Below are 25,117 nucleotides of genomic sequence, written 5' to 3' on the forward strand. Positions count from 1 at the left end.
ACTTGTGGATTGGAACTGGAATTTGTAGTGGTATGGAAATGGAGAGTCCGAACGGCGGGATGGTGAAGCTGCCCTCTTGGGGTCCAGAACCAGGGCGGGATGGGTTGGAGAGCGCGACGGGTGCGAGCGCATTCTTTCCAAGGTTCCAAATCATCAAATTCAAAGGGATTCCCATTTAGCGAGGAGGATCGCCCCGCAGGATCAGGCACCTGGCAGTGCACTGCTGTTATGACTGACTTGTTGCGTGTCTGTACTCTGTGGAGTCAGACCGAAGAGCGAAGACTAAAGAGTCGAGGACTGGACACTGCTGGCTGCTGGCTGCTGAGCTTGTACCGAGGTGTAGTACTCCGCATCTCCTCTGTGAAGACCTCAGAGAGCTGTCTATCGAAATACTGCTCGACCATAAAAACCACTAGCGGTATTAGGCCGTCTTTCTAATTGCATTATATGCCAACACGGTCTCAGAGCTCTGCGATCGCCTGCTCTTATTGACAATAATTCAGCCCTCTCCCCCACCTAGCTAACAATGCCATCCGGCTTCCCGGTCTCCTAGCCCCTAGCTGAGACTCGAGATAAGTTAGTAGAAATATATACTCCGTAGATACATGCCTAATTATGCATTTGCACACTGCCTTGACTGTTCTGTCATATTATTGTTCAACAAATGGCCGCTCAATCATTCTTGTTCACAGAGTCTGGGAATAGTGGCTGGGCTGAGTTTGATTGCATCTTTAATTTTCGACGTCTCAATCATTAGTACATACTCCTTATTACTCTCCGTTTTAATATCTTTTGACCATGACCTATTTTAATAAATGACCCACATCATTCCACCCGAGAGTCCGAGACAAGGAGAGGATAACCTTCCATTTCCAACTTCCTGCTACCATTACTCCGTATTATTCGGTCGAAAAGACCTGAGAATGCCCCTATTATTTCTATCCAGGCGGGTCCATATCAATATTCTCCTCAGAATACGGAGTACTAGGAGGGCATAAACATAAACCGCCTGTCACTCTTCGTTATTCTTCAACATCCCGGGCGACCAAAATCGCATCGAAAACGGAGGCGACAAAGCGTATCAGCCTTACCATCGAACCGGTCTTAGAAAACAGCTGAGTTTGGAAATCCATGGAGCACCAAGCGCTAGTGCTGGGAGTATGCCCCTTGAATCGATGTGTATATATTGTCTGCAAAGACGAGAGCCAAAATCCAGTCACTTTCGAGTCCCCTTCTCTTGCATCTCTCGCATTGCCGCCCTCGCGCTCCTACTACCTCCCAATTTAGGTCCCTTGGGGCCTTCCGCCTTCCCGGGCTGTTTTGTAGGTTTTATCCGAGCCACTCGGCGGCGAGATTGGATTGCATCAAGGAAGTCTCGTCGAAATTGCTCCGCAACTCTATCATCCGCCGCTTGATCGTCGGCCGGTACTTCTTCTCCCGGTTCATCATAGACATCCACTACAAAGTTGGTAGACGTTAGCGAAAGGCAAAGATTGAGCGCGAATCGCGGTAGCGTCCGGGCTTGTGGACTGAGAAAATACTTACGCTTGCTCTCGCGCAAAACTTCCTCCACTAATCTATCCCTTTCAATATCCTCGCTCGTCTGCCGCTTTCTATATCGGGGTGGCATCTTGGAAGACGGCCGCTCGTTTAATAACTCATCGTCATCGCCGTTCATTCTTTTCGTTGCCTCTTCAGTTCGAGCAATATTGCGTAGTTTGGCCTCTTGGCCAAGATCTATCTCGTGTAGTTTCCCCAGAGAGGCCGGCTCGCGCTCAGGAAGTTCGGAGGTGGATAATGGGTTATTAGTTTTGCTCAGTGTAGCTCCATCAAGACCAGACAGGTCTCCGGGTGCCCCATGTCGGTATCGCTTAGCCAGCTCTGACTCTATATAGGCCATCCTTATCTTGTTAATATCCATTGCAGACCGAGTATAGAGGTAGCATGAGAAGAATGATCACACGATGGGGCTCCGTACATATGTTTATCAACATCCACTGTTTGCCCAGTGTGAACCGTAAAGCGATCACACATAGCTCTTAATCGCTCGTTATCCACATCCTCTTCTGTTGGTGCTGAAAGGGAAGCTTGGCCGGCTTGGTCTGCTGTCGGTCGCGGTGTGGTGGAAAATTCTATGCCTCCCCTGCGCGAACGATGCCGCCGTCGAAAACGAAGAGTATCGGCGGCCTGTGCTGTTTCTGAATCATCCCCGAGTGATTGGGAGGCCGGGATATCCTCATCTGAAGCTTGAGTTTTTTGTTGGCCGCCTGTGTCTTCAGGCCGGCGTCGCTGGAACTTCCTTCTTTTTGCCGGGCGAAAAAGAACCTCGGGATTTTGTTCGACTTCTGTGTCCATGCTGGTGAGGATAGTTCGTATGCGCAACCTGTAATAAGGGTGTCGGTTGTTGGGAGAGGTAAGGTTGTGGTTCAAGGTATCTTGTAGTCATCAAATCCGCCCACACCAAGAGCTACCGATGTTTTTTTTCCCACCGCCGCACCAACCACAGATCTGGAGCTCTCCCAACTTACCCCCATCGGTCACACCAATAAACTTGCAGGTTCTAGGCCTCATATCGCAACATTTACGATTTCCGGAACTACGTGCCACGCCTCTGGTTGGCAAGCGAAGTTTTGTCGGTACACTACTCCAATCGCTCTATCTCACCCCTGCGCTCCTTAAAGCTCAACCATGAATCCTTCAGTTCCACCTTCAGCTGCTGAATATGGTGGAGGTAAGTGACACACTGGAATAAGCATCTCACAATTTCTCATCACTGTTATGCCTCCTTTTGGCTCGCAAGTGCTAATGTTTGCGGTGCCGTTCAGATGAGGTTTCGGCTATTGTCCTGGATCCCGGATTCTCAACCACGCGCGCAGGTTTTGCGGGCGAAGACACCCCGAAATCGCTAATTCCAACATACTACGGAACATACACTTCCGAGGGACAAGAAAAGCTCATCTTCGGTGATGACATCTTCGTCACTCCGCGTCCCGGCTTGTCGATCCATAACCCCATAGGCAGAGATGGTGTTGTTGAGGATTGGGACATGGCAGAAAAGTTGTGGGAGTACTCGTTCACGTCGCGACTTACTGGTGCAAAACCTGGCAATCCCTTATACAATGGCTTGAATGATATACCCGAGGGCGAACTGCCGACTGAGATGGAGGCTGTGGAAACTGACGAGAAGCCTCTCGCCGATAGCCCTCTACTGATGTCCGAGTGCAGCTGGAATCCCACAAAAGCTCGCGAAAAGACCATCGAAATCGCAATGGAAAAATGGGGAACTCCAGCTTTCTATCTTGCTAGGAATGGCGTCCTGGCCGCGTAAGTCTACTTTCACTTCTATACTGGTCCGTAACATGCGCCGGAGAGTCTGACTAGTTGTTCTAGGTTTGCTGCTGGCAAAGCTTCTGCTCTTGTCGTCGATATCGGCGCTTCCAGTATATCTGTCACCCCAGTTCATGACGGCTTGGTTCTCAAGCGCGGTGTTCAACATTCGCCCTTGGGCGGGGATTACATCTCCTCTCAAATTCGCTCCCTATTTAAGTCAAATACACCACAGCCCGTCACCGTTACCCCCCACTATTTAATCTCCTCGAAAACTGCCGTTGAAGCCGGCCAACCTCCCCAAGCCAAATACAAAACATTTTCGCCGGAGAATGCTCCTGGTGCTTCTTATCGTAACCTCCTCGAAGAGCGAACGCTCTCTGAGTTCAAGGAATGCGTTGTGCAAGTGTGGCCCGGCCCGACAAGACTCTCCACAACCAATCCCAACGGCGTTGCCAATGAGGAGATAGCCAGAAGCTCTCCAGGGCGGCCGTTCGAGTTCCCTGATGGCTATAATCAGGTGTTCGGCGTCGATCGTTATAGGGTGGTTGAAGCGTTATTCGACGCCAAAGCCGCGATTCCCGACACCGATCCTTTGTTCCCCGCGCCAACACAAGCTCAAACGGTTCCGGAACTCATTAAGGCTGCTTTGAATGGTGTTGATGTCGACATCCGTCCGCATCTCTTAGCTAACGTCGTCGTAACTGGAGCTTCAAGCTTGCTTTATGGCTTCACGGACCGCCTCAACCAAGAACTTATGCAACTCTACCCGGGACCCCGAGTCCGGATCTCTGCGCCTGGGAACACCTCCGAACGCAGGTTCGGCTCCTGGATTGGAGGAAGCATTCTTGCTAGTTTGGGTACATTCCATCAAATGTGGATTTCGAAGAAAGAGTTTGATGAGCACGGTCCCAATATTGTTGAGAAGCGATGCAAGTAGTCGCTTCCTTGTCGTTCATCGCTTGTTCTTTTTTTTTTCTTTCTATTTTTTACTCTTTTTCTTGTTACTTCTTCCTCACTCTTTTCTGAAACCATAATCGAGGTTGCTACCGGCAGCCTACGGTCAAAGGTGCGGTTATACGTTCGGCGTTCTTGTACTTTTCTGGACGGGCTAGAAAAGACAAATGTGGACTTTATTAATCTTAAAGTAGGACTTGATCGACGATCGAGTGTCCAGTGTTAGAATATCTATACGAGTAATGTATTCCAATGGGATGTTTCTATTGTATATGGATATTGGTTGCCAGGTTGGTTTACCTGAGGCGGGCCACGGTTTCATATAGGCCTCTCAGGTTTGGACGTGTGGAAAGAGATATTAAGCAGATCAATGAATAACCTATGTTTATAATTGAGCTAATGAGGATTAAACAGTGGCTTCATGAGGACATTGTTGAATGTTAACAATGTCCTCAAGTTGCGTTGCCTTAATTCCCCCTCCCTTATTCTACACTCACCCGATCACGCTCTGTTGTCTTATCCATCCTGGCATGGCAACCCCCTTTTTAATGTCGGAAATTGCAGCTGCGCCTTGTTTTAGTCACCTCCACTTCCTAAGTTAACTAATGTCCTTCCCTGTTAGTTTTGTGGCCTGTTGAATTGATTTTTTTTTATCCTCCCGCCTTTAGCCCCTACTCGTCATTTTCGGCTTCATTTTCACATCTAGTTGTAATCTGTGTTCTGGTCAACTACCATCACATCTTAGGCCAGGACAACAGCCAAAAGCTTCAGATCATGGTTGAAAGGAAATTTAAATCCCCGCAATGACCTCGGGAATCTTAAGAAAAAAGTTTAATCTGACGTGGCTATGTTATCAGAAACTAAGCGTTCAGGCCGATGCATTTGACCGAAAGAGTTCTGTGCTTCGCATTTAAATATCTTAACTGAGGATCTCCGGAGAGTGTGGAACGTGGCGGCCGATCTGCCATACAGATATAGAAGTTAGCAAATGCAGACGTTGTAGAGATGAAATTCTCACGGGAGGAAGAGGAAAGACAGGAAGAGCCGTTATAATTGATTCATCCGTCTCCAAGGCCAGGGAATAACCAGCGTCCACATATCTGAGTTCCTCCTCTTTCGGGTGTTCTTGAAGGCTGATGTGTTCCAAGATTGTATGAAATTTAGGGGCAGCCCCAGGCCTAGGCTTCAAGGGGTAGATATTGAGGTTCTTGGACTCCTCATCCAGCCATGTCATCTGTTTTTGTATGTCGTCCCGGGATAAGAGATCTGCTGAAAGATCGTCTGAACGCATACCGGATGACTTCACCTGAAACTTGCTCCAAAGGCCGTCCTTTCTAGAGTCAGTCTGGTCTGTTTTCTGTTCCTTCTCCATGACACTCTCCCAGACATCCAGAACTCGATCGGACTTAAAGTATTGTAGTAGTTGATCTCGCATAGCTTCTCCCTTTGCTAATGCGCTAGATGTATTTGGTCTTTTAGTCGTACTCGAATGCGGTTGTGGCTCTTGAGCCGGTTCCTGCGCTGGCTCTTGTTGCCGTTGTCGTGGGTGTTGTACATGTCTGTCTTTCCTGAATGATTTCATAGTTTTCGATGTGGAGGGACGGAATGGAGCATTTTCCACGATGTCATCAGCGACTCTTGGTGTGAGCTTAGCTCTTGACAGTCGCCTACTAATGGTTTTTGATAGCCGAGGAAATATTGAGCCTGAATCAGAGCCCTTTGAAGGAACACCGTTTACAGATCTTGCCCGATCAGATACCGGTTCATTCAAACAGCCACTACCTACCGTCACTGTAGCCCTTAGATTTGGAACGCTCTTCTGGTGTGCAAGTCTGCCCGCACCATGGACCCTGGTACGTGGGCGCAGGCTTGACTTTTTACCTAACACAGGATCGGATGGCAGAGGCTTCTCCAAGGCCGGCGACGAATTTGGGATAGATACGGACATCCCTCTTTCGAATAAACCTCTGAACGAGCTGATGCGAGGTGTTGGGTGTTGGGGTTGCACAAATGACACCTGTGTTTCAGATCAACCTCAAATGCTGGGTGGTAGGATCTCAAAATAGATATGTACTGACCACATCTTTTCTGCTCGCTACGCCAACACGTCGCTGCATTTCAATGATAGCCCGGCTGAGTTGGGTGATTGCATATTGGAGAGCAACCCCCTTCCGGCGAAGCTTTGAAAATGCCGAATTCCAGCCTTCAGTATTTCCTAGCATAGAATTGTATATAGCGGTTAAATTTCCGGATAATGGAGCGTTTTCCTTAGCCGACTGCCCAAGATACTGCCATAGGCCGCCTATTGCTTCCTGTCCTTTTTGTATGTCCTTGAGTGAATCGTCGATCGCCATTGTAAACCGTTCAATTGCGCGTTCGATTTTCCCGTTATAATCAATCATAGCCAAACGAAAGTTGCGATCCACTAACATGTCGTCGAAATCATCCAGATTTTCAAGAGGTAAACTCAGGTACTGAATACGAGTTCGTATGTCAATTTGTATTATAAGAAAGTCTTCGGTTGTTCTCGAAACAAACCCATCCATCTGATCCACATGGGCCTGGAGGATGTTTAGGACTACTGCATCAGACTTGGCTTTTTCTTGCACCAACAAATGAAGACCAAATGACATCTGCGCGGAGAGTTTCCAAAACGGATGATATCTGAAGCAGTTAGACTGACAATAAATTCAAAGAAGTCCAGAGTAGCTACCTTTCATCCGGTCTTTGGCGCCATTTTCGTCCACAGAGACGTTCATATTGGGGCCTCTCAAGAAGATCTCTGCGCCGTGATTGTGCATCAAGATCAACAACCCAGTCTATGCCCTTCCCTTGGGACGCCTCGTATATTGACTCCTCAAAGGCGCCCTGTAACTGTGAAATCGGATGTTCTGGGGGCAGGTACCCGCTGCGTCGCCCCCAGTCACTTGACTCGGACCGTTGTTGTTCTACTTCCGGTCCGGCGGAAGTGGAGGATAGCCTAGGACTGCCGGAAAACCCCTCCATCAAGGTAAGAATAAAATGGTCAGGCGGTACTGCAACGCGATTCGCTTTGGAAATCGGCTTGCATAAATTTCTGTATAACGCTGTGTAAACTACCGACAGCCAACTGGAGCAGCTAGGCTAGCTATTATTGCGTAGGCGAAGTGCCAATGAAACCGCGGTTTCAAACCCCATCAGGCTTGGTAACTGCTGGAAGGTCGTGGATGTAGGCAAGAATAAGCATTTGGGAATTTTGGTAGAAGAAATTGGCTGAGAATGAGAGCGGGCCAGAAGAGCCTGCCGCCGCTCCAGGACTATTGACTGCAATTCATTCCTAAGTGAAAGGGGAAACGAAGGTCGGAGAAAAGAATGAAATGCGTGGGAAATTTGATAATGTTGGGATAATTTATTTGTTCCAAATGCCGATGTAGCGAAATGAAATGAGACGACAGGCTTCGTTAAGTGTAATAGAGGTCGATTGATGAAAATGGCGATAGGTACCAAAAAAAAGAGAGAGAGGCCGAATGGTCCTAGAGATCAATAAGGGGGGGGAGGAACGTGGGTAAAATTAAAAGAGAAATGAGGTTAGGGGCGGGGAGTTAAATAAAATCAACGAAGCCATGTGTGTTGTGCAAGTCAAATAAAAGAATCTTCCGAGACCAATCAGCGTTGATAATTGAAGGCTTGCATGGCTGTTGGGCCGTTGGCTCAAGCTGTCAAATGGCCCAAATGGGTAATTACCTCCTGTGGAAGGCGAGGGGGGGAAATCATGATACTTACCTGCTTACTAGAACTCTTCGTCAAAAACAACCATCTATTACCAACCAAGCATCATTACCAGAGCTTATTTTATTAATATTCATGAAGAAGTATTCAAAGGTCTTTGCCTATCCTCCAAAACTACCTCGTGTCGGGACTGGACTTTACCCACCGTACGACACAGTACGAGGCATTTAGGACAGAGGAAGTAGTCTACTCACGACCCCGGGTCTACCAGTGCTGGACGGGCATAATGGGTGGCCCGTATTCCCATATCTACAGTGCCTGTTCAGAAATCGTTTTCGAAATGAAGGCTTTTGAAAGAACTGATGATTGTTCCAACAACTACTGCTTGGGTTCCTATGCTCTTCAATGGCCTCTCGCCAAGCACACAGAGATACGTTGAATACGTCTTTGAATTTTCCACCCACTGGACTCCCTCAACTATTACCAAGGCCCTGGTGACTGACAGTCAAAGAACTCAATCTAGGCTGCCCGGCCGGTTCCCATACCAGCATCCTCCAAACTCAACCACCTCCCCCATTGAGCGTGAAGGCGGAAATGAACGAGACTCCGGCTTTAGGGAGGGGTTGGAACTTGGACTGATCGATGAAAGACGCAAGATAACGATCGGCAGCGCATGCTCGGCCCGGCGGATTCTACCCGCAAATGAGAGAAATGTAAAAGAGGAAGTCTCGACTCTTGAGCCTTGGGCCCTTGAGTCTCGAGTCTCGACCCTATTTCGCCCTTATGGACCAGTGTAGATTGGAACGGGGTCCTGACTCCTGAGCCTGGACAACGGAGTGCCCAGTGTCGGGAAGCCGAAAGGATGCATACAATTATTCATATACTATCTCCCACGAGCGCGTGAGCCGATACTGACGATCATTCATATGCAACTCCCCTCGAGAACGTTCTCCGCCTGGTGAGAACACATACGTAGTTAAACGTCATTACTGTGCTCTGAAGGAAAGAAAACGGGATCCCAGAAGTTTGTCGGTAGAGACAGATCTAGAAAATCGTCAAACAACATATCGATATCAGCAAAACCACTCTGTTTGTCTGTGCCATGATATTGTTCCTCGATTAGCGGTGCCGCAGGTTGCGCAGGGATCAGCGAAATATTCTGCGAGGGCCGAAGGGACTCGTGAGGGCGTATCGAGAACGCCATACTGGGCCCAGATAGCCCAAGGTTTGTTATGTTGGTAGCGTTTTTCTTGAAACTTTCGCCGCCGCTGTTCGCTATGCCTGGTAGTAGAGAATCCCGAATAGGTTGATTATGTCCAAAGTTTGTTCCGTCGATTTGATGTAATGCCGTCCTTCCCAGCCGCGCCATTGCTTCAGCTGAATACCAGTAAACACCTAGTTCTTCAAGCAGAGCACAACAAGTCTCAAGGCTACTCTTGGCACGGTCGAAGTGGGTGATAAGTTTGCTAGAGCGGAATTGCTGGTATGAGACGCCCATAGATAAAGATACTGCGTAGGGCACGATTGGGAGAGGGGGTAAGTCTTGAACACACTCAGAGGCTACAAGAGAATTTATCCGCACAGCACCTAGACCCTGGCGAGTGTATGATGGCCTTGAACTGCCAGAGCGATTGAATGGCCTGTATCTGCATGATAAAATACTGATTGCGTGATAATAGAGTTCCAATACACCTAATTGAAGTAGGTTAATTGTGATACAGATTATGACACAGAGCATGGGGAGCATACCGAGTGTAGCGAAATCCACATCCTCTCGAATGTGATCGCCCATGATATCTTCGAAACTTGGATAGTCCGTTTCCCACCCAGTCGTGTCATCGGCGGTTGGCCTATAAAACGATATTACCTTGGATAATAGTTCAGAAAGCGCAAGCCATACATCGAAAGCGGATTTTGGATGGCGCGCGGCCGCATCATGTTTTTTTATTCCAATATCCCCATCACCCAGGAAGACAGGCCGCCCTCCTATGGATGCATGCATCTTGTCCAATGTCCACAAACACCAGAAAAGGGTTGTCAAAGAATCCGCCGATAACCGGTTGGGCCTTTCGAGATGCAGTCCTGCAGTCTGGGCTTGGTGGATGGCTTGACAAAGATGCATTGAAGCTGCTTCAGCACCTTCGTGTCCTTCAAAATGCAGCGACATTAGGGCTAGGATACGGATGCTAGTAACCCTGTCTTGTTCAAGACCAGCTTCCATAGCACAAACAAGCCCACCGTATAATTCGGAGCAGAATTTGCGTACAGCCATAAGTGGGCCACCGGGGATCAAACGTAGATGCGGACCAGCAGCTTTATCCTTCGCTGCTACAAGACTTATTGCTCTCTCAAGAAATACGGATGCTACTCCCTTCGTGGAGTTGGTGATGAACGATTCATGGTCAACAAGAGGCAGGATGTGATTCACTCTGGAGAAATATATTGCAACCAGATGGTCAAGGGTTGACAGTGGGAGGCGATCACAGGCTGCTAAAGCAGACAAATACCGCCGTTGTAAAATGGACGCCACCTGAGAATGTTCGGCTTGGATATCGGCTGAATTGGAACCCCCCCCACTGTTTTCTTCGTAGCTCCCCGGGACAGGGGTGTTGATCCACAGCCCAACTCGATCCCGAAGATGAGCTCCGTCAGGCGCGTCCACTTTTTCTCGAATGGCAGCTTCAGGATTGAGATCTCCCACAAAACGTTCTATCCGTGGGCTACCGGGAGAATTAACGCGAGATTCTCTCATATCGGCGTGCCTAGCAAGCGCTGCAGGGTTTCGTGAGTGGTGGTCCTCCATATTTCTCGAGACATCGATAATGCTTGTGCTTGTTGTCAAGGGTTGACTCGCCCTTGAAGCATCGGGGCCGATATGACGGCAGCGTTTCTGTCATAGCTTAGCTTCATACCGAGATTGCAAAGGAAGATTTGCATACTTTTTTCCTCCGGCAATTGGGGCATGCCCGTAGCGCCCTTGTCCGACGGCGCGATTGCGGGGTGTCGGCCAGCCAAGTAAGCTCCATGGAGTGTGTCATGAATCGATTGGATATTCCATGACTGCTGCGGAGATTCAATGACGAAAGGGACAAAGCATGTGAACGTGTACAAACTCGAACGCTAAGCTTATATTAGCTGTGTCGTGTCTTTCGGTGCGCTGGGCGGCGGAACCTCGAACCTGGATCTTGCGCCAAGCTTCCTTAGGTACCGGTACCAGGATTTGGAGCGCGGAGTCGCGTCAACACGCGTCAGGTTCTGCGCAGTCGATCCTCCGAGTGTGAGGTTCTCCATCGTATTTCCCAAACCAACCGGTGCTTTACTCTTTCGTCATGCTCTTCCTCACACCCACCCGATCAACCACTCAAAATACTCGCGCAGATCAAACCGGTTCATAGTTTCAGACCATTACTACAAAACAGCACTTACCTCCATCCGCCTATACGTTCCGTATAAGATGTCGAGCCCCAATCTCAAGCGAGGTGCCGATCACCTGGCAGGCCCAGCAGTTGACTCGAAGAAACCAAAGGGCAACGGCAGCATCACTTCTTTCTTTGGTGCCCCCAAGTCAAAGGCACCGGGGCCGGGGCCAGTGAAGTCACCAGCGGGTGCCGCGGCCTCGCCCGTTTTCAATAAGCAGAAATGGGTGGCTACGTTAAGCGCCGAGCAAAAAGAGCTTCTGGATTTGGAGATCAACACCATGCATGAGAGTTGGCTGGCGCACCTCAAAGACGAGATAGTTAAGCCTGAGTTCCTGGCGCTGAAACGCTTCCTGCAGAAGGAGAAGCAGTCAGGAACGAAGATCTTTCCACCTGAAGACGATATTTACTCCTGGTACGGAAACACGATGGGCAGTCTTTAGTTATATAGGCTAACCTAGAATTCACAGGTCCCGCTATACGCCTTTACACAAAGTCAAGGTAGTCATCATCGGCCAAGACCCATATCATAACCACAACCAAGCACACGGTCTCGCTTTTTCAACTCGTCCCCCAACACCGGCACCCCCGTCTCTGGCCAACATTTATCTTGGAATTAAAAACGATTATCCATCATTCCAAGTGCCCCCGAACAAAGGCGGACTTCTTACACCATGGGCAGAGCGTGGAGTGTTGCTTCTTAACACCTGTCTAACTGTTCGAGCACACCAGGCTGCGAGTCATTCAAACAAGGGTTGGGAGCGATTGACACAGAAGGCTATTGACGTTGTTGCCCGTGCTCGGACCCGCGGGGTAGTATTTCTTGCATGGGGTACTCCCGCAGGAAAGCGTATTACTAGCATCAACCGCGATAGACATTGCATCTTGCAGTCCGTCCATCCGAGCCCTCTAAGTGCTCATAGAGGTTTTGTAAGTTCCTATATTCCATTTGAGAAGCTAGTGGTCATTAATTCTCACGCAGTTAAAAAACCAACATTTCAAAAAATGCAACGAATGGCTCTCTGAGCGATACGGTCCCGATGAAATCATCGACTGGAGCTTGGTCCCAAATAATGAGACTTCCACGGCTCCTCTTGCAGTCGTTCAAAATTCCTCTGCTGTAGTCAATCGCTTAGACCAGGTTGAAAAAGTGACAAAGCCGACAGCGGCGACGACTGATACCGAGAGATTGAGCAAGTCCGCCCTTGAAGACAATGAGTTTGGAGAAGATCTTGACGCTCTTGAGGCGCTAGCAGCCGCTGAAGAGTCATCTAAGTTCTGAGGACTAGATTCCTAATTTTGAAACATTAACGCGAGGCCTGGGCACCCTAACTGCTAATCGACTTCATTTGGTCTTTCCCCTCTTGCGCAAGTTCCGGTTACTGCGTATCAGCGAGTTTTGCCTGGGAAGTAATTTATGATCTCAGGGCCTGTCCTTTTTCTCTTTTTTTTTCGGGTTTTGTTTTGCAGTGGTGTTATGATAATGGGTCCTGTACGTGGATCGTGTTTAGTTATCCTATTCCGCTACCGATTAGTCAAAAGAAAGATATGGCTAGTTAACTAGGCTTTTTGAGTTGGCATCCTCTGGTGGGTTTCGGCTACAGTCGATGGCCGATAGGCAACTACGGATAAGCAGATCTTATATTAAACTTACGGCGCATATAGCTGGAAATAAAACTATACTTGAAATTATTGGCCGGGGAGTTAGGGGATCCTAAAGACGTATCCACAAATAATGGAAGCGGCTGTTCTTAATCGGCTGAAAGTATTGCAGACAAAATATTCATTCGTTAGACAGTAGGATACAACTCATGGTACTTGAGGGCTAATTGTGCTAACCAAAGGGTCGAATTCAAAGCTCATCATGCTCGGATTTTTCAGAGGGTTCAGCCTCGCCATCGGTGCCCTGGTCGTTTTCTGCCTCCGCCTGAGCGGCCATTGCATCAACCCCATGCTTGCCGTTCTCCTTCACGAAGTTGGCAAGATCCTCCACGGTACGAGAACCGGAGTATTCAACAGGGGTATCCTTAGACCCAGCAGGGAACAGCTTTATAGTCGGGAAGCCAGTTATAGAATCGGGGACGTCGTTGGCTGTGGCATCAATCTTGGCAATAGTTACCTTGGATGAGGTTTCTTTGTTCTTAGCATAAAACTCTGCCAATTCATCGTATTTGGGGGCAAGACTATCAAGAATCTTGTTAGCTACCAGCCCTTATACGGGGTGGAGTGATACTTACGCCTTGCAATGACCACACCAAGGGGCGTAAAACTCAAGGAGGACATCCTTGTCGTTGTCAATCACAAGGTCCTTGTATGAGTGGGCCACAACAACTGTAACAGACCCGTCTTGGGTTTCGGGGATGGGTTCTGATTTGATGCTAGGCTCAACGTTGCCATCAAGAACATCCTGGATGAATTTGCCAACCTCCTTGGCCGAGATTTCCTTGGATTGATCATAGGGATACTTAGCGTTCCTCGTGGGGTCCTGAATGGCAAAGGCAGGGAACTTCTTGGGGTCGAGGTTGAGGTTTCCAGCGTGGGCACCAAAAGCCTTAGCGTCAATTGTCGCAATGTTAATGGTGCCCTTGTGCTTCTCTGCGACAGGCTTGAACTTCTCCGCAAATTCAATGCGCTCTTCCTCGGATTCAGCGAAGATGTAAGCCAAAGGAATACCAGCCTATACAAAACATTAAGTTAACAAATTATGGGTTTATATTGTAAATTGTGTGAAGCCACGTACGGTGATGTAGCCAGAGTAGGTCTCGGGGCCGACTTCACCCACGAGCGGGGTGCTCGCAGTCTTCACCCAGCTGAGAAGGGCTTCGGGTTCAAGTGCTCCATTATAGGTAGCTTTTTTCTCATCGAAGTCCTTGTAGAGCACAATTGACGGTTGCTTGACACCTTCTGCGCTGGCGATTGCCGCGTCGTTGGCAGAGCCGAATAGGTAGTTATCTCTTTGACTCTCGGCGAAAGTTGTATAGGCTTCGGTCGAAGCTTTATCATCTTCGGAAAAGTATCCAACGACGACAATCTTGTCCATGGTTTTGAAATCTTCAAGGGTCTCCTGAGAAACGGCGGAGACGGCAGGAAGAGATTGCTTTACCATGTAAGAGACGATACTGCAGATAAGGACAGCCCATTAGCGTTCTGCATTGCGAATAAACATAAAATAAACAGTGCTAATGAATCCAGGAAGTAGGCAAAAGAAGCTTACGTATCTGCCTGTCTGGCTCCCTGATAGGGTTTCGCGTCGTTGGGTCCGCGGAAGACCTTAAGTGTTGGGTAGCCCGTCACTTCTTGCTCACTACAAACATCCTCCTCAGTAGTGCAGTCAACTTTGACCAAGGGTATGTTTTTGGCTTTCAGTTCAGTGGCAGCTTCTTCGTATTTGGGGGCAAGGGCTTTGCAGTGGCCACACCAGGGGGCGAAGAACTCTGCAAGGACCAGCTCATGCTCCGCCAGGAAGTCATTGAAAGTGTCCTTGGTCAGAGAGACGACATCGGACGGTGTTTCGGACTGGGTATCCGCAGCAGAAACCGCGGTAGTAGCTCCTAAGAGGCTCAGCGCCCAGGGTGCGAAGGAACGCATACCGTCGAAATAGAGCTAGAAAGATTAAACTGGACGGAGTCCGAAAATGCAGCCGGCTGCGCGGTTAAGATGGTTGTAAACGGCCGGCAGATCTTGCGTCTGTGGAAAGAGGATGGCGAGTTATGAGCGCAGAATAGTAAGAATGGGGGAAGAGTACGAGGAGAGCGACGAAAAAAGGAATAAACAGGAAGAGCAGTCAAGCTTAGGTGGCCTGTTATATAAGATGACTCCGGTAGGGGCCAGTGAATGAATGGATGAATGTATGGGGTGGAGTTGAGGCCAGTGTGTTCTTTCGGCAGTCCAGCTTCTTACTGGCTGCTCACCTTACAAGGGGCCACTCTATTGGAACCATTGGGGGAGCCAAACGCGCCTCTGCATATCCTTGATTCCTAATTCATGCCTGCTCTCCTGTCCTTCCCTCACTTCCTGTTGACTTTCCTGCTCTCATGGTATGCAGACTAACGCCGAGACCTACATGTCTCTCCGTGCCTTCACTACCAACTGTTCAGGCCAGAGTTTACACCATTTGGTGGAGTCGCTTCACCACAACACAGCTGACTAGTCACAGACCCAGTCTACGGCCCTCCAGCCCCATCGAACTGGAGTTTCCAACCACCTGAGTGAAAACACTATTGTTAGTAACTATCATACGGTATACTACTTAGTAATCTACCTGCAAGTGTAAAATGGACTTTTTATATTATCTCAACACAAGTGTGTTCGGAAAGCAGCCCCCTAGTGTAATGATGACAATTAATTCATGCGAAGACAGATGTAAAGATTTATTATAGTTCCTTCGTTGGCTTCGTCTGTTCCCAACACCCACCACTGCTTAAGAAAAGCTCCATTAGCTTAAGTACTGCGCCGTTCATGCGAGCTAGTCCTAAATCGGCCACCGGACATTGAGATAGATACCTCCTCAAGGGCCTTGTGATTGTGTCTGCTGCTGCGAAAATGCCGAATAGTTATGGCCCTGTTGGTAGGGGCGCTCGTCCAAGGCATCCGACAATGCAAGTGCATCGCGCTTTCCTCGATCCACGTCCACGAGGAGCATTAGCGGCAGAGGAAGAAGGATGAGTATTGCAAGAAAAAAGAAAGCGGGTCGAATTTCTCCGTAGCGGTCTGTTATGAACCCAACGATCACTGGCCCAAATATACTCGAGCCCTTGTCAGTGATCGCATAGAGAGAATAAAAAGATGCTTCATATCCAGGAGGAATCAACTGTCCGAAGAAGCTTCGACAATACGATGAAAGCCCTCCCATGACGAGTCCATATATGACTCCTAATGGGAACATTTCCCACGGCTGTTGAAGCCCGAGATAACCGAGTTCTTTGACGGCCGGGATGAACCCTAGCAGACCATAGAGCGGCACAAGTTCGAATAACATGATACAAGCAATAATAGTCTGCGACGCGCGAAGATTTAGCAGTCGTGATATGTAACTCCAGGAGAATGCCCCGAAAACCCCAGAAGCCATTGTAATCACGTTGATCATACCCAGCGCTGCAGGTTCCATGTTCAACTGGGTTTTAGCAAAAAGAACAGCGGTACCACTAACGGTGGCGATCCCATCACTCAGCAGAAACCAGGATGCCAGAAACAATAGGATGTCCTTCAAATGCCGAGTCTGCATTGCTGTTCGTCCAAGAGACTTCCACGCATACACTATGTAACCAAACCATGAGCGATGAGCCTTGCCGTCCACAGCATGCAGCAACGGAGGACCGGGACGTGGTCTTAACCAAAAGGCCGCAGGTATCGTGAAAACAAACCACCATAAGCCTATTAAGAAGAGAACAAGGCGTAAGGAAAAGGTAGTTTGGTGGGTTTGGACAACGACAAGGATACATATCCCTTGTAGCAAGACAGCACTGATATAACCGATGCCGATTCCATTTGATGATATTCTTGTGGATAATATCAGTTCATTCGATGTGTTCATCGGAGACACGAATGCCGTGGTCTCCTCCGGACATGCACCATCGACTTGACGTGGCCACAGTAGTGGCGTCCTCGTGCCATCGTTATTAACCGGATCGTCTGTGGCGATCGAACAGCCATTGCTTCCTGTTGATGTATGCGGTATGCTTTCGTTGTCTCCTTGGAGCAGTTCAGGATGATACCGGACTAATAGGGGAAGAAAAGAATTTAATAGCACAAACGAGGCGCCGAGACAAGTGTTGGCCACTATAGCAAATAATCCACCAAGTAAATACACCTTTGAAGTAATAGAAAGGAACAGCATCGTGGAAGCAGAACCGATGGCGGCAAACGCTACCAGAAGTGTCTTTCGATAGCTTCCGTGATCTGCAGCACCCGACATGGAAATGATCAGAATGGCCTGTACGAGAACACTCACCGAGAAAGTGTACATTGCGAAGCTCGCCGTGTTGATCTCAGCACCAAAGATGTAAACAACGCACTGGCCTGAGCTGGCAGCGCTTGAGCTCTGGGCCCAGCTTGCTAATGAAGCACCGGGGGCTTTCCAGGTTGCATTGCATGGGGTCGTCTTGTCCAAGAACAGGACACCGCGTTCTCGGGCCATTTGCTCTAATGTGATGGGTAGGAATGATCCTAGCAGTTGTTAGACCTAAAAAGAATTCACAAGCAGATGCATAGTCCTTACCCATGGCACATACTGTGAACACTTCTGCAGCCCAGCCATAACTATACCACCCGAGAAGCTCTTTTTCACTTGTCGGTCGAATGTCATCGCCTGGATACTGTGGGCGAAGAAGCCTGCGCTCGACAACTTCATCTTCCCGCATGTTGTAGTTGATTGGAGGTATTGAGTGTGAAATAATGACTACTTATAAAGTTGAAGTGTAGCTTGGCAAACTCGCTCTTCTTATGGCGGTTTATCCTTGATACATAGTCACTACAACGAAGCACATTATCAGTAATGCAACACTTGACAGACAGCGGAATGGATGTGTACGAGTCAAATGATCATACTAAGTCTCAGCATGCACAGGGTTGTACAGGGGTGGATATTCAATACAAAGATATATAAACGAAAGATGGAACTCAAGGTGAGTGACTAGTTAGACAGACCCTGGTGATGCAGATGTATGTGTGGTGGGTTGTGATCGTTAGCTGCTGTAAAAGAGCATAGCAACGTAATTTTAGGATCTAAGTTATGTTAGACGGTCATGGAGCTGTCAGTAATAGTGGGAAATACACGGTACATAATAAGGAACATAGTTGAGGTGGAAGTGGGACGGAGGTAAGATGGACGTGAGATAGAGTACGGAGTACGGTGTAGTTGGAATTCGGGGAAAGCAATTGGAGAGCTAGGTCCGGGGCGAGCGTGCCGTCAGCTAGTCAGCTGGGTCCCCCAAACTCGGACCAAACCCAGCACGCCACAAATGCTAAGTACGGAGTAGCAAGGCATCAACATTTGGTGCCTCACTACACCTCCCCAGCCACACAAAGGGCTGTGTTCTCTGCATTTGCTTCGCAACTCTTTGAAACTGCACACTATCTTTAGTCTTCCACTTCCACTCCTTCAAACAATAAAGTTACCTGCCAGTCTCACACCTACTAGCCTTATTTCAATACTCTTAGATACTCTGAACCACGCTACCACTGTACTCTTGGTCAAATCTTTAGGTGAACCCAGCTGCCCAAGCCTGACCTATCGTCAAGCCTTTCTCTACCTACGGGTGACCTCATATTTCCCTATCCTGCAACGGAAGCACATTAATTGGTATCGAAAGCGCTCTACTTGAACTGGTCAACCACACCCATACCTTTTCTTCTGGATGTCGTAGCCCACAACAATCAATTGGGCTCCGACCGCAAATAACCCCCAAACTCATCTCATTACGCGATATTGGAGGCGGCACCGTCAAACGATTATACGGATTAGATGGCCCCAACCGAGTTTTTTGAAAAAACAAGGTTTTGACAGCTTCCCTTCCTACCCTGGCGCGGCCGCAGCCCCAAGACAGCACCCACGTTAGGTTGCTCATCTCGTGCCGTGCAGTGGGTGAAGGAGGGGAGGGCTTGAATCTCTCAGGCATCTACATCAGGATAATAATATGCCAGGCGTCATCATGGACCAAAATACTGCTTGCGGACAGGGCCCAGGCTTGCGTGATAATGTGAATAGCAATCAATTCACCCAGATGAATTCCAGTCACTCAGGAAATGCTGTTGAGTTAAAGAATGGGCTGCTGCACACAAACGGATTTCGGAATGTTGAGCAGTATTCTGACACTGAGACTGCTGAGACAACAACGGCGTCACCTACGGCAAAAACCCCGCCAGAATTGCAGCATATTACCGAAGGTTTTTTCCCATTATCGAAGTTGGTCAACAGGTCCGTACAGCAATGCTGGAACGATCTAGCGGACTTAGTGGCTGAGCTCGCGGGGATTGAAATACCTTCTCAAGCCTCCAATACCTCGTCGATGGTCGTCAATGGAAAGGTGCCCGGAAATCAGTCCCCGGAAATTGTGCGAAAAAAGCTTCGCGCTTTAGAATTTACTCAGGCCAGGCGCGAGGAATTTATTAAACTCCTAGTACTCTCGCAATGGAGTCGTCAGGCTTCCGACGTGAGCACACTGATTGACATCCAAAACTACATTCGCACACAACACCAAGCGTACGCGGCAGCTTTACAATGGGTAGGAGATATGAAGAGGGGTTTGGTACGAGCACAGGTCGCAAATCCGGATTTAAGGACGGCATTAGAGGTGTTATCAAAAGGCGAGGTTGTCTCCATGCCTGATGTAAGCTTTGACCTTGAAATAATCCATGGCGACGTTCTAACCTTTTACCAGCTCGGCTACAAACCTCCAAAGACTTTAACACCAAAATCAACTCTGAGGAAACTACGAAAAATCAACAGAGTTATCAGTGCGAGATTAGCGTTGCATGAAAATGTTCCTCTTTCCTTCCAGACCTACCGGATTCATAACGGGCGAGTCACGTTCCTTGTTCCCGGAGAGTTCGAACTTGATTTATCCATTGGAGAAGAGGATGCGACCTCCCAACTTTTCTTCGTCGACATTCGCTTTACATTCAAACCTTCACCTTCGGTTCCCGCGGGTCGATTGTTTAGCGAACTTGATCTCAAAGTCAATGATATTCTCCAGAATAGTGGATTACCCGGATGCTACGACTGGCTGCACAGTCTTGTACTGACTAATAAAATCAACATTCTCGCCAAACAAGCCTTAAACTTGACTAGGAACCTTTGGGCCAACGTCCTGCGCATCGAATTGTTACACCGGACGCTGGTTTTACAGTACTGGTCATCAAAACCCGGCGCAAAGAGCTGGCTTGAGATCGGTATTCGACATGGGCTTCCGCCGAATAATGCTGATGGGCAGCACTCGCCGGCTTTAGGTTTACGCTGGATAAGGGACGGGCAAGAAGTGAACTCAGAAAGTATCGATTTCGATACAGAGAATCTTTCGGTAGAGTATCTTCTTCGAAGTGTTACTGCTTTACATATATCACATATACTGTCTTCGGCCTTCAGAATAATCGGCCAGAAGCTCTTATACTCGAATGGCTCATTGTCTTTGCAAGGCCGCCTCACCAAAACTGAGCCTGGGCACTGTCAGCTTGATGTTCAATTGACAGCATCTCGTCAACTTCGAGTTGGAATCGATCCCATGTCGGGGGTGACTATTCTAGCGGCTACGCCAAACACTTTAGAACGGGTTGACACCGATCGCAACACGGAGCGACCGATCATTGACGATATAGTGTCTCGTGTTACCCAACTTCGCTGCGCTGCAGCAATAGAGGAGATAGAGTCCCAAGTCAAGATGTTTGGGTTCGAATCCGTTAGCCCCAGGAATGTAAAAATTGATGCGCGAAAGGTGTTCCCAGCAAACGTTCTACGATTTTCATTTTTTTGGCATCGCCTCTGGGATCATACCTGTATACTAGCGGCAACGAGTGGTATGGATGGTGACAATTGGTGGGTTGTTCAAACTCGGTTCGCGGATCCTACAACAGTCAATCGCAGATTTGATACAACAGTGCATGCCAACTCTATTATTTGCTCAGCGCAGGTTATTTGCAATACATTATTTCCGGCACAACAAACAGGCCATTCCCCACTCGCCGACCTGGGGCATTGCCTGTCAGGGTTCCTGGCTATATATGCCAATGGGCGCTTTTTGGAAGAGTTGCAGTTTGCAAAAATCTTACCACCTCTGAAGCGGCTCAAGATTGGATATGCTCTTCAAGTCCCAGATCTCAGCATTGAGTACGAAGCTACAAAATTGCCCCAGGCACTTCAGATAGCTCTGCCTCCTGGTTTTAAGAAGAAAGCATTCGTCAAAAACACGCTTCGTTTGACATTCCATGGAGTCGATCGGCACAGAAACGTCGCTGTAATGGTGGCTTATGGCAAATTGTCAACTTCATTCCAAAACCTCAGTGATTTAATCCCGAAAGATGACCACTCGTTGGTCTTCCAGAAAGCAGGATCAGGATTTGCACTTCGTCTAATTGCCTCACCTGGCTACCCTGTCATTCTCACCCTCCTTGAAAGTTTGCAGAAACTTGAATGTGTATTATCAATTTATGACCTCCTTCGATTGAAGAAGATGGACACGCGTTCTTTGTCATTGTCGTGCATTGGTTTTGCTTATGGCCCTGACAGAGACCTTTTTGCACAACTTGATATCGGGGAGTCCAAACCTCAACTTTCTACGGAAACAGACCCTGCCAAGCTCGCGTCTAGAACGGATCCTTTGTTCTATCTTCGCCTGGGCATCAAATTTGATTACTCGAATCCTCATCGCAGGATACAAGGAGCTCTGGCCTCTAACCTAAACCGTCCTACTACCGATGCTGGCCTAGACACTTTCGCCGAATTACTGTCTTTCACCCTTCCTTTGATGCGAGCCCTAAACAGGCTCCTGGCGAATGTGACCCACAACGAGCCATTGAAAGTGCACGTCACGGTACGCAGCACAAAGGCTTTTCAAATTAATTATCCTCTTGAGCGATGCCAATTTAAAATAACAGCCCACCAGCATCAGAATCAACCCGTCTGGGTGCTCAAGGATTTGTCCAATACTCAAAACGGATCTGGCGAAAATCCGTTCAAATACAAGCTGCAAGAAAGCTTGTATAACAGTAAAGGCCTTGGTTGGAGAGGACTGGGCAACGGGGCAGTCGCGAAACCTGATGCCGTCGGAAATCTATTGGATGAGCTCGACAAATGCCTTGCCGCAATTAGAGCCGAATTAACTTCGAAGCCCCTGGATAGCAAGCCTAACCCTAACAATATGATCAACAACGAGCTTCAAAATACTGTGCTTACCAAGCCGGCAGAAGCGTCTATCGATCCTTGTGAAGGATCAGGTAACAGAAATAAACAGCAAAAAATAGGTGCTGGGCAAAAGGCAGATATCATCATGATCGATTAACGGCCTTTTCTCGCGCGTCCTCCCTCGTTTTGTTTAGGTTCGGTATGGGCAACTGGCTTTGCAATTAGCGGCTCTATTTTTTTTTTCTTCCCAGCGACCCTTGTGTTAATTGCAGGTGACCTCTAGAAATCGCCTTTTTGTACTTTATAATGCGTGTGTTTTGGACGTCTGCTTGACAGCAGGTTATTTGTTCTCTCGCAAAACTAGGTTGATGGGTAGAGGTTTATGTATTCATTTCACCTTGCGATACAAAATTATATGTAGCCCTTATGGTGTTACACAGGGGATATCTTTCAGAGGCTCTTAGTGTGTAAACCCCGTCACTGGTCATTCCAAACATGATGTGGTAAACTCGATTGCTCTAGTTACCTAAAACGATCCACCTTCACTCGGCCTCGATTTTTCAGGATATCATACTCGATCCATGTCATAGACGACAAATCGCCTTCCGGAAGGAACCGTCCTGGATTCATCACATGGCAACCTTCGTATGTCACGCCGAATGGGGCACTTTCAGAATCCGCTAGGATAAATGTGGTGGGCAAAGGGTACAACTGCAAAGAGGACGCGTAGTCCCACAAAACAGGGCGCAGAGATTGAGGGAAAGGGGACATGGTACCTTGATCCAGTACTGTTTTCACAAGTTTCCGGGCCGAGTGCATAGCAGTAGAAGCTTGGTTAGGATTAACAGAGTCTTGTTGGTCTTGAACAACACGGATTTGATCTTCTGGATCAAAATTACTATTTGGGCCGTCCATATCGGTGGGTTTGAGCCCAAAAGTCAGCGCATTTCGCCTCAGGCGGCTAGAGATGTTGTCGCGAAGAATAGCAATGTCATGAACTGGGCCAAATAGAGAGATACGTGACGGGTTGGTAGTCCATATAGCCTCCCCAGGTGGCTCCGATATTTGGTTTCGATCCAACTGAGAGTTCGCATTTGCAAAGGCACGTTTTACTCTGGATGTAAATAAATCGGGAACCGCATGGCGCGGCATTGCCGAAGTAGCACCTGCTGAAAATGCCGAAGACCAAGGATCATTGTCACCAGGGACGAATATGAACGTTGACCGCTGCAGCAATGAGGGAAAATCGGACAACACCGACGCCAGCATGTCAAAATATTCCTTGTATTCGATGCTTCCACCCTGGCCCCCGCCATTTATTATTGCTTTCTGAACAAAGTTCCCAATCAGAACAAATGCCATAGGGCGATCCTGCAGGGCCGAGTCATTGTACAGACCAAGGACTTTCCTCAAGGCATCCATGGTCTTCATGTTGTCAAGATTAACTTCTCCCATGATGACAATCTTGAACCGACGATTCAACTGGATTCCGTCGTGAGCCTCTTGTAGACATCTCGTCTGAATTTGCCTCATACGGGAACCTTGAGCACGCTCACTCCCGACTCCTAGGAAATCAACCCAGCCAAACTCGCCGCTCGAGTTTATGTCCTGACCCCCTTCATGGATATTAACCCCGAGGGATGTACCTCGCCGCTCACAAGGGGGACCACAAATGGTAACTCCGACGAATTTACCCCCTATCGCACCTCCAATCCCGTTGTTGCCGCCCAACGTAGAACCCTTGACATTCTCTTCCTCTTCATAAATCCCGTCGACGAGCACAAACATACCTGGTGTGAGCCAGGCACCATCCACAGGAATTAGGCGGGCATGGCTAAGATCCAAGACAATACTGCCCGTCAAGTCGGTGAGAGATAATTCGCCCGTGGGTGATATAGAAAGTAGGCCAATTAACAGATGAGATGTTCCGCTTCTTCCAAGTAGATTCGCAACAGGGGTAAGTTTGTAGCACTGAGTTTTGGCAAATGAGGACGAGGACCGCTGTAACGTAGGTACCGAGGCAGAAGCTAGCGAAACCTGGAATGATTCGTTTCGTAGCAGGCGCTGGTGGACAATATTATATCGATCTCTAAATAGGACGGTTTTATGTGAAGGCTGGGGAAATAAGGAGGACTTTGATTTTGTGACCTCAAAATGTTTTTTTCCAGAATTGTAGGTCAATCTTGGAGTATCAAAGGCATCAATCACCTTGAGCCAGTGCCTTGGATGGGTCACCGTATCATCTGAATTGTCTTGTTCTTGGTCGTCCGTGGTCGTCGAAGTGGAGGGTTGCAAGCTAGGAATTCCACCAGTGCGTGGGGTTCGTATGGATCCTTCCTTTGACACAAGCTTCGAATCGATTATCCTGCCGCCGCTCATGTTCCCTTCTAATGTCTGTAGTATGGCTTTCAAAGACGCTCCCTTACCCTCCTCGACGATGACACCCCCACCGGCTTTTCTCCAACTCTTTGCTACCTCGTCGAGTACACGCTCTGCAAGACCTTCTTCGCGCCATCCTGATCCACAGCTCTTGCCCACAAAAGCAGCTAGGGATTGAAGAGCAGACGATGACAGCGTTAAGTTGTGCTTCCTGGTGAAAGTTCGGAATGCGACAGGTCGAAGTGTGCCGGCGGGAAGTAATATGGGAAGTATAGATGTTCTCGCTGGGATGGGATTAACTTTGTTTGGCCGTATGTGATGAATAGGTGTACTAAATCCCGGTGATGACGAAGGCACAGGATCCAAGTTCATCATTGCATGAACAATGACGCTCGAAGAGCTAGGTAATATTTTTTTTATAGCCTAGAGAAACCTTGTCAGATGTTGTTAGGAGACTTTTGCGTAAATGAAGAGTCACGCTGGCTTTTGGATCACG

At 48.3% G+C, this 25,117-nt stretch overlaps 9 protein-coding genes across 9 annotated transcripts; 3 read left to right on the forward strand and 6 right to left on the reverse strand.

Moving 5' to 3' along the window:
* Positions 1 to 1,216: 1,216 nt before the first annotated feature.
* On the reverse strand, positions 1,217 to 2,355 carry APUU_80607A (telomere length and silencing 1 family protein; the record flags this gene model as incomplete). Its single annotated transcript, XM_041696907.1, has 3 exons — positions 1,217 to 1,458; positions 1,546 to 1,901; positions 1,979 to 2,355. 3 exons carry the CDS (start codon positions 2,353 to 2,355, stop codon positions 1,217 to 1,219), a joined length of 975 nt encoding a protein of 324 aa, XP_041562490.1.
* A 333-nt stretch (positions 2,356 to 2,688) lies between these two features.
* ARP4 (actin family protein) lies at positions 2,689 to 4,267 on the forward strand (the record flags this gene model as incomplete). Its single annotated transcript, XM_041696908.1, has 3 exons — positions 2,689 to 2,731; positions 2,826 to 3,324; positions 3,391 to 4,267. 3 exons carry the CDS (start codon positions 2,689 to 2,691, stop codon positions 4,265 to 4,267), a joined length of 1,419 nt encoding a protein of 472 aa, XP_041562491.1.
* A 936-nt stretch (positions 4,268 to 5,203) lies between these two features.
* APUU_80609A (uncharacterized protein) lies at positions 5,204 to 7,290 on the reverse strand (the record flags this gene model as incomplete). The annotated part of the gene is made up of 3 exons (XM_041696909.1): positions 5,204 to 6,301; positions 6,363 to 6,948; positions 6,998 to 7,290. The coding sequence occupies 3 exons, from the start codon at positions 7,288 to 7,290 to the stop codon at positions 5,204 to 5,206; spliced, it is 1,977 nt and encodes a 658-aa protein (XP_041562492.1).
* A 1,678-nt stretch (positions 7,291 to 8,968) lies between these two features.
* On the reverse strand, positions 8,969 to 11,030 carry APUU_80610A (transcription factor domain-containing protein; the record flags this gene model as incomplete). The annotated part of the gene is made up of 3 exons (XM_041696910.1): positions 8,969 to 9,684; positions 9,742 to 10,882; positions 10,932 to 11,030. 3 exons carry the CDS (start codon positions 11,028 to 11,030, stop codon positions 8,969 to 8,971), a joined length of 1,956 nt encoding a protein of 651 aa, XP_041562493.1.
* Positions 11,031 to 11,446: 416 nt separating this feature from the next.
* On the forward strand, positions 11,447 to 12,690 carry UNG1 (uracil-DNA glycosylase; the record flags this gene model as incomplete). Its single annotated transcript, XM_041696911.1, has 3 exons — positions 11,447 to 11,823; positions 11,879 to 12,338; positions 12,391 to 12,690. The coding sequence occupies 3 exons, from the start codon at positions 11,447 to 11,449 to the stop codon at positions 12,688 to 12,690; spliced, it is 1,137 nt and encodes a 378-aa protein (XP_041562494.1).
* Positions 12,691 to 13,260: 570 nt separating this feature from the next.
* Positions 13,261 to 14,996, reverse strand: pdiA (protein disulfide isomerase PDI1; the record flags this gene model as incomplete). The annotated part of the gene is made up of 4 exons (XM_041696912.1): positions 13,261 to 13,591; positions 13,646 to 14,085; positions 14,149 to 14,527; positions 14,623 to 14,996. The coding sequence occupies 4 exons, from the start codon at positions 14,994 to 14,996 to the stop codon at positions 13,261 to 13,263; spliced, it is 1,524 nt and encodes a 507-aa protein (XP_041562495.1).
* A 919-nt stretch (positions 14,997 to 15,915) lies between these two features.
* Positions 15,916 to 17,767, reverse strand: ATG22_2 (MFS transporter; the record flags this gene model as incomplete). The annotated part of the gene is made up of 2 exons (XM_041696914.1): positions 15,916 to 17,573; positions 17,626 to 17,767. The coding sequence occupies 2 exons, from the start codon at positions 17,765 to 17,767 to the stop codon at positions 15,916 to 15,918; spliced, it is 1,800 nt and encodes a 599-aa protein (XP_041562496.1).
* A 1,275-nt stretch (positions 17,768 to 19,042) lies between these two features.
* RGR1 (mediator of RNA polymerase II transcription subunit 14) lies at positions 19,043 to 22,399 on the forward strand (the record flags this gene model as incomplete). Its single annotated transcript, XM_041696915.1, has 2 exons — positions 19,043 to 19,735; positions 19,787 to 22,399. 2 exons carry the CDS (start codon positions 19,043 to 19,045, stop codon positions 22,397 to 22,399), a joined length of 3,306 nt encoding a protein of 1,101 aa, XP_041562497.1.
* A 365-nt stretch (positions 22,400 to 22,764) lies between these two features.
* On the reverse strand, positions 22,765 to 24,996 carry DPB2 (DNA polymerase epsilon noncatalytic subunit; the record flags this gene model as incomplete). The annotated part of the gene is made up of 1 exon (XM_041696916.1): positions 22,765 to 24,996. One exon carries the CDS (start codon positions 24,994 to 24,996, stop codon positions 22,765 to 22,767), a length of 2,232 nt encoding a protein of 743 aa, XP_041562498.1.
* Positions 24,997 to 25,117: the final 121 nt, after the last annotated feature.

The sequence above is a fragment of the Aspergillus puulaauensis genome, chromosome 8, assembly GCF_016861865.1.
Source record: "Aspergillus puulaauensis MK2 DNA, chromosome 8, nearly complete sequence".
Classification (NCBI taxonomy): Eukaryota; Fungi; Ascomycota; class Eurotiomycetes; order Eurotiales; family Aspergillaceae; genus Aspergillus; species Aspergillus puulaauensis.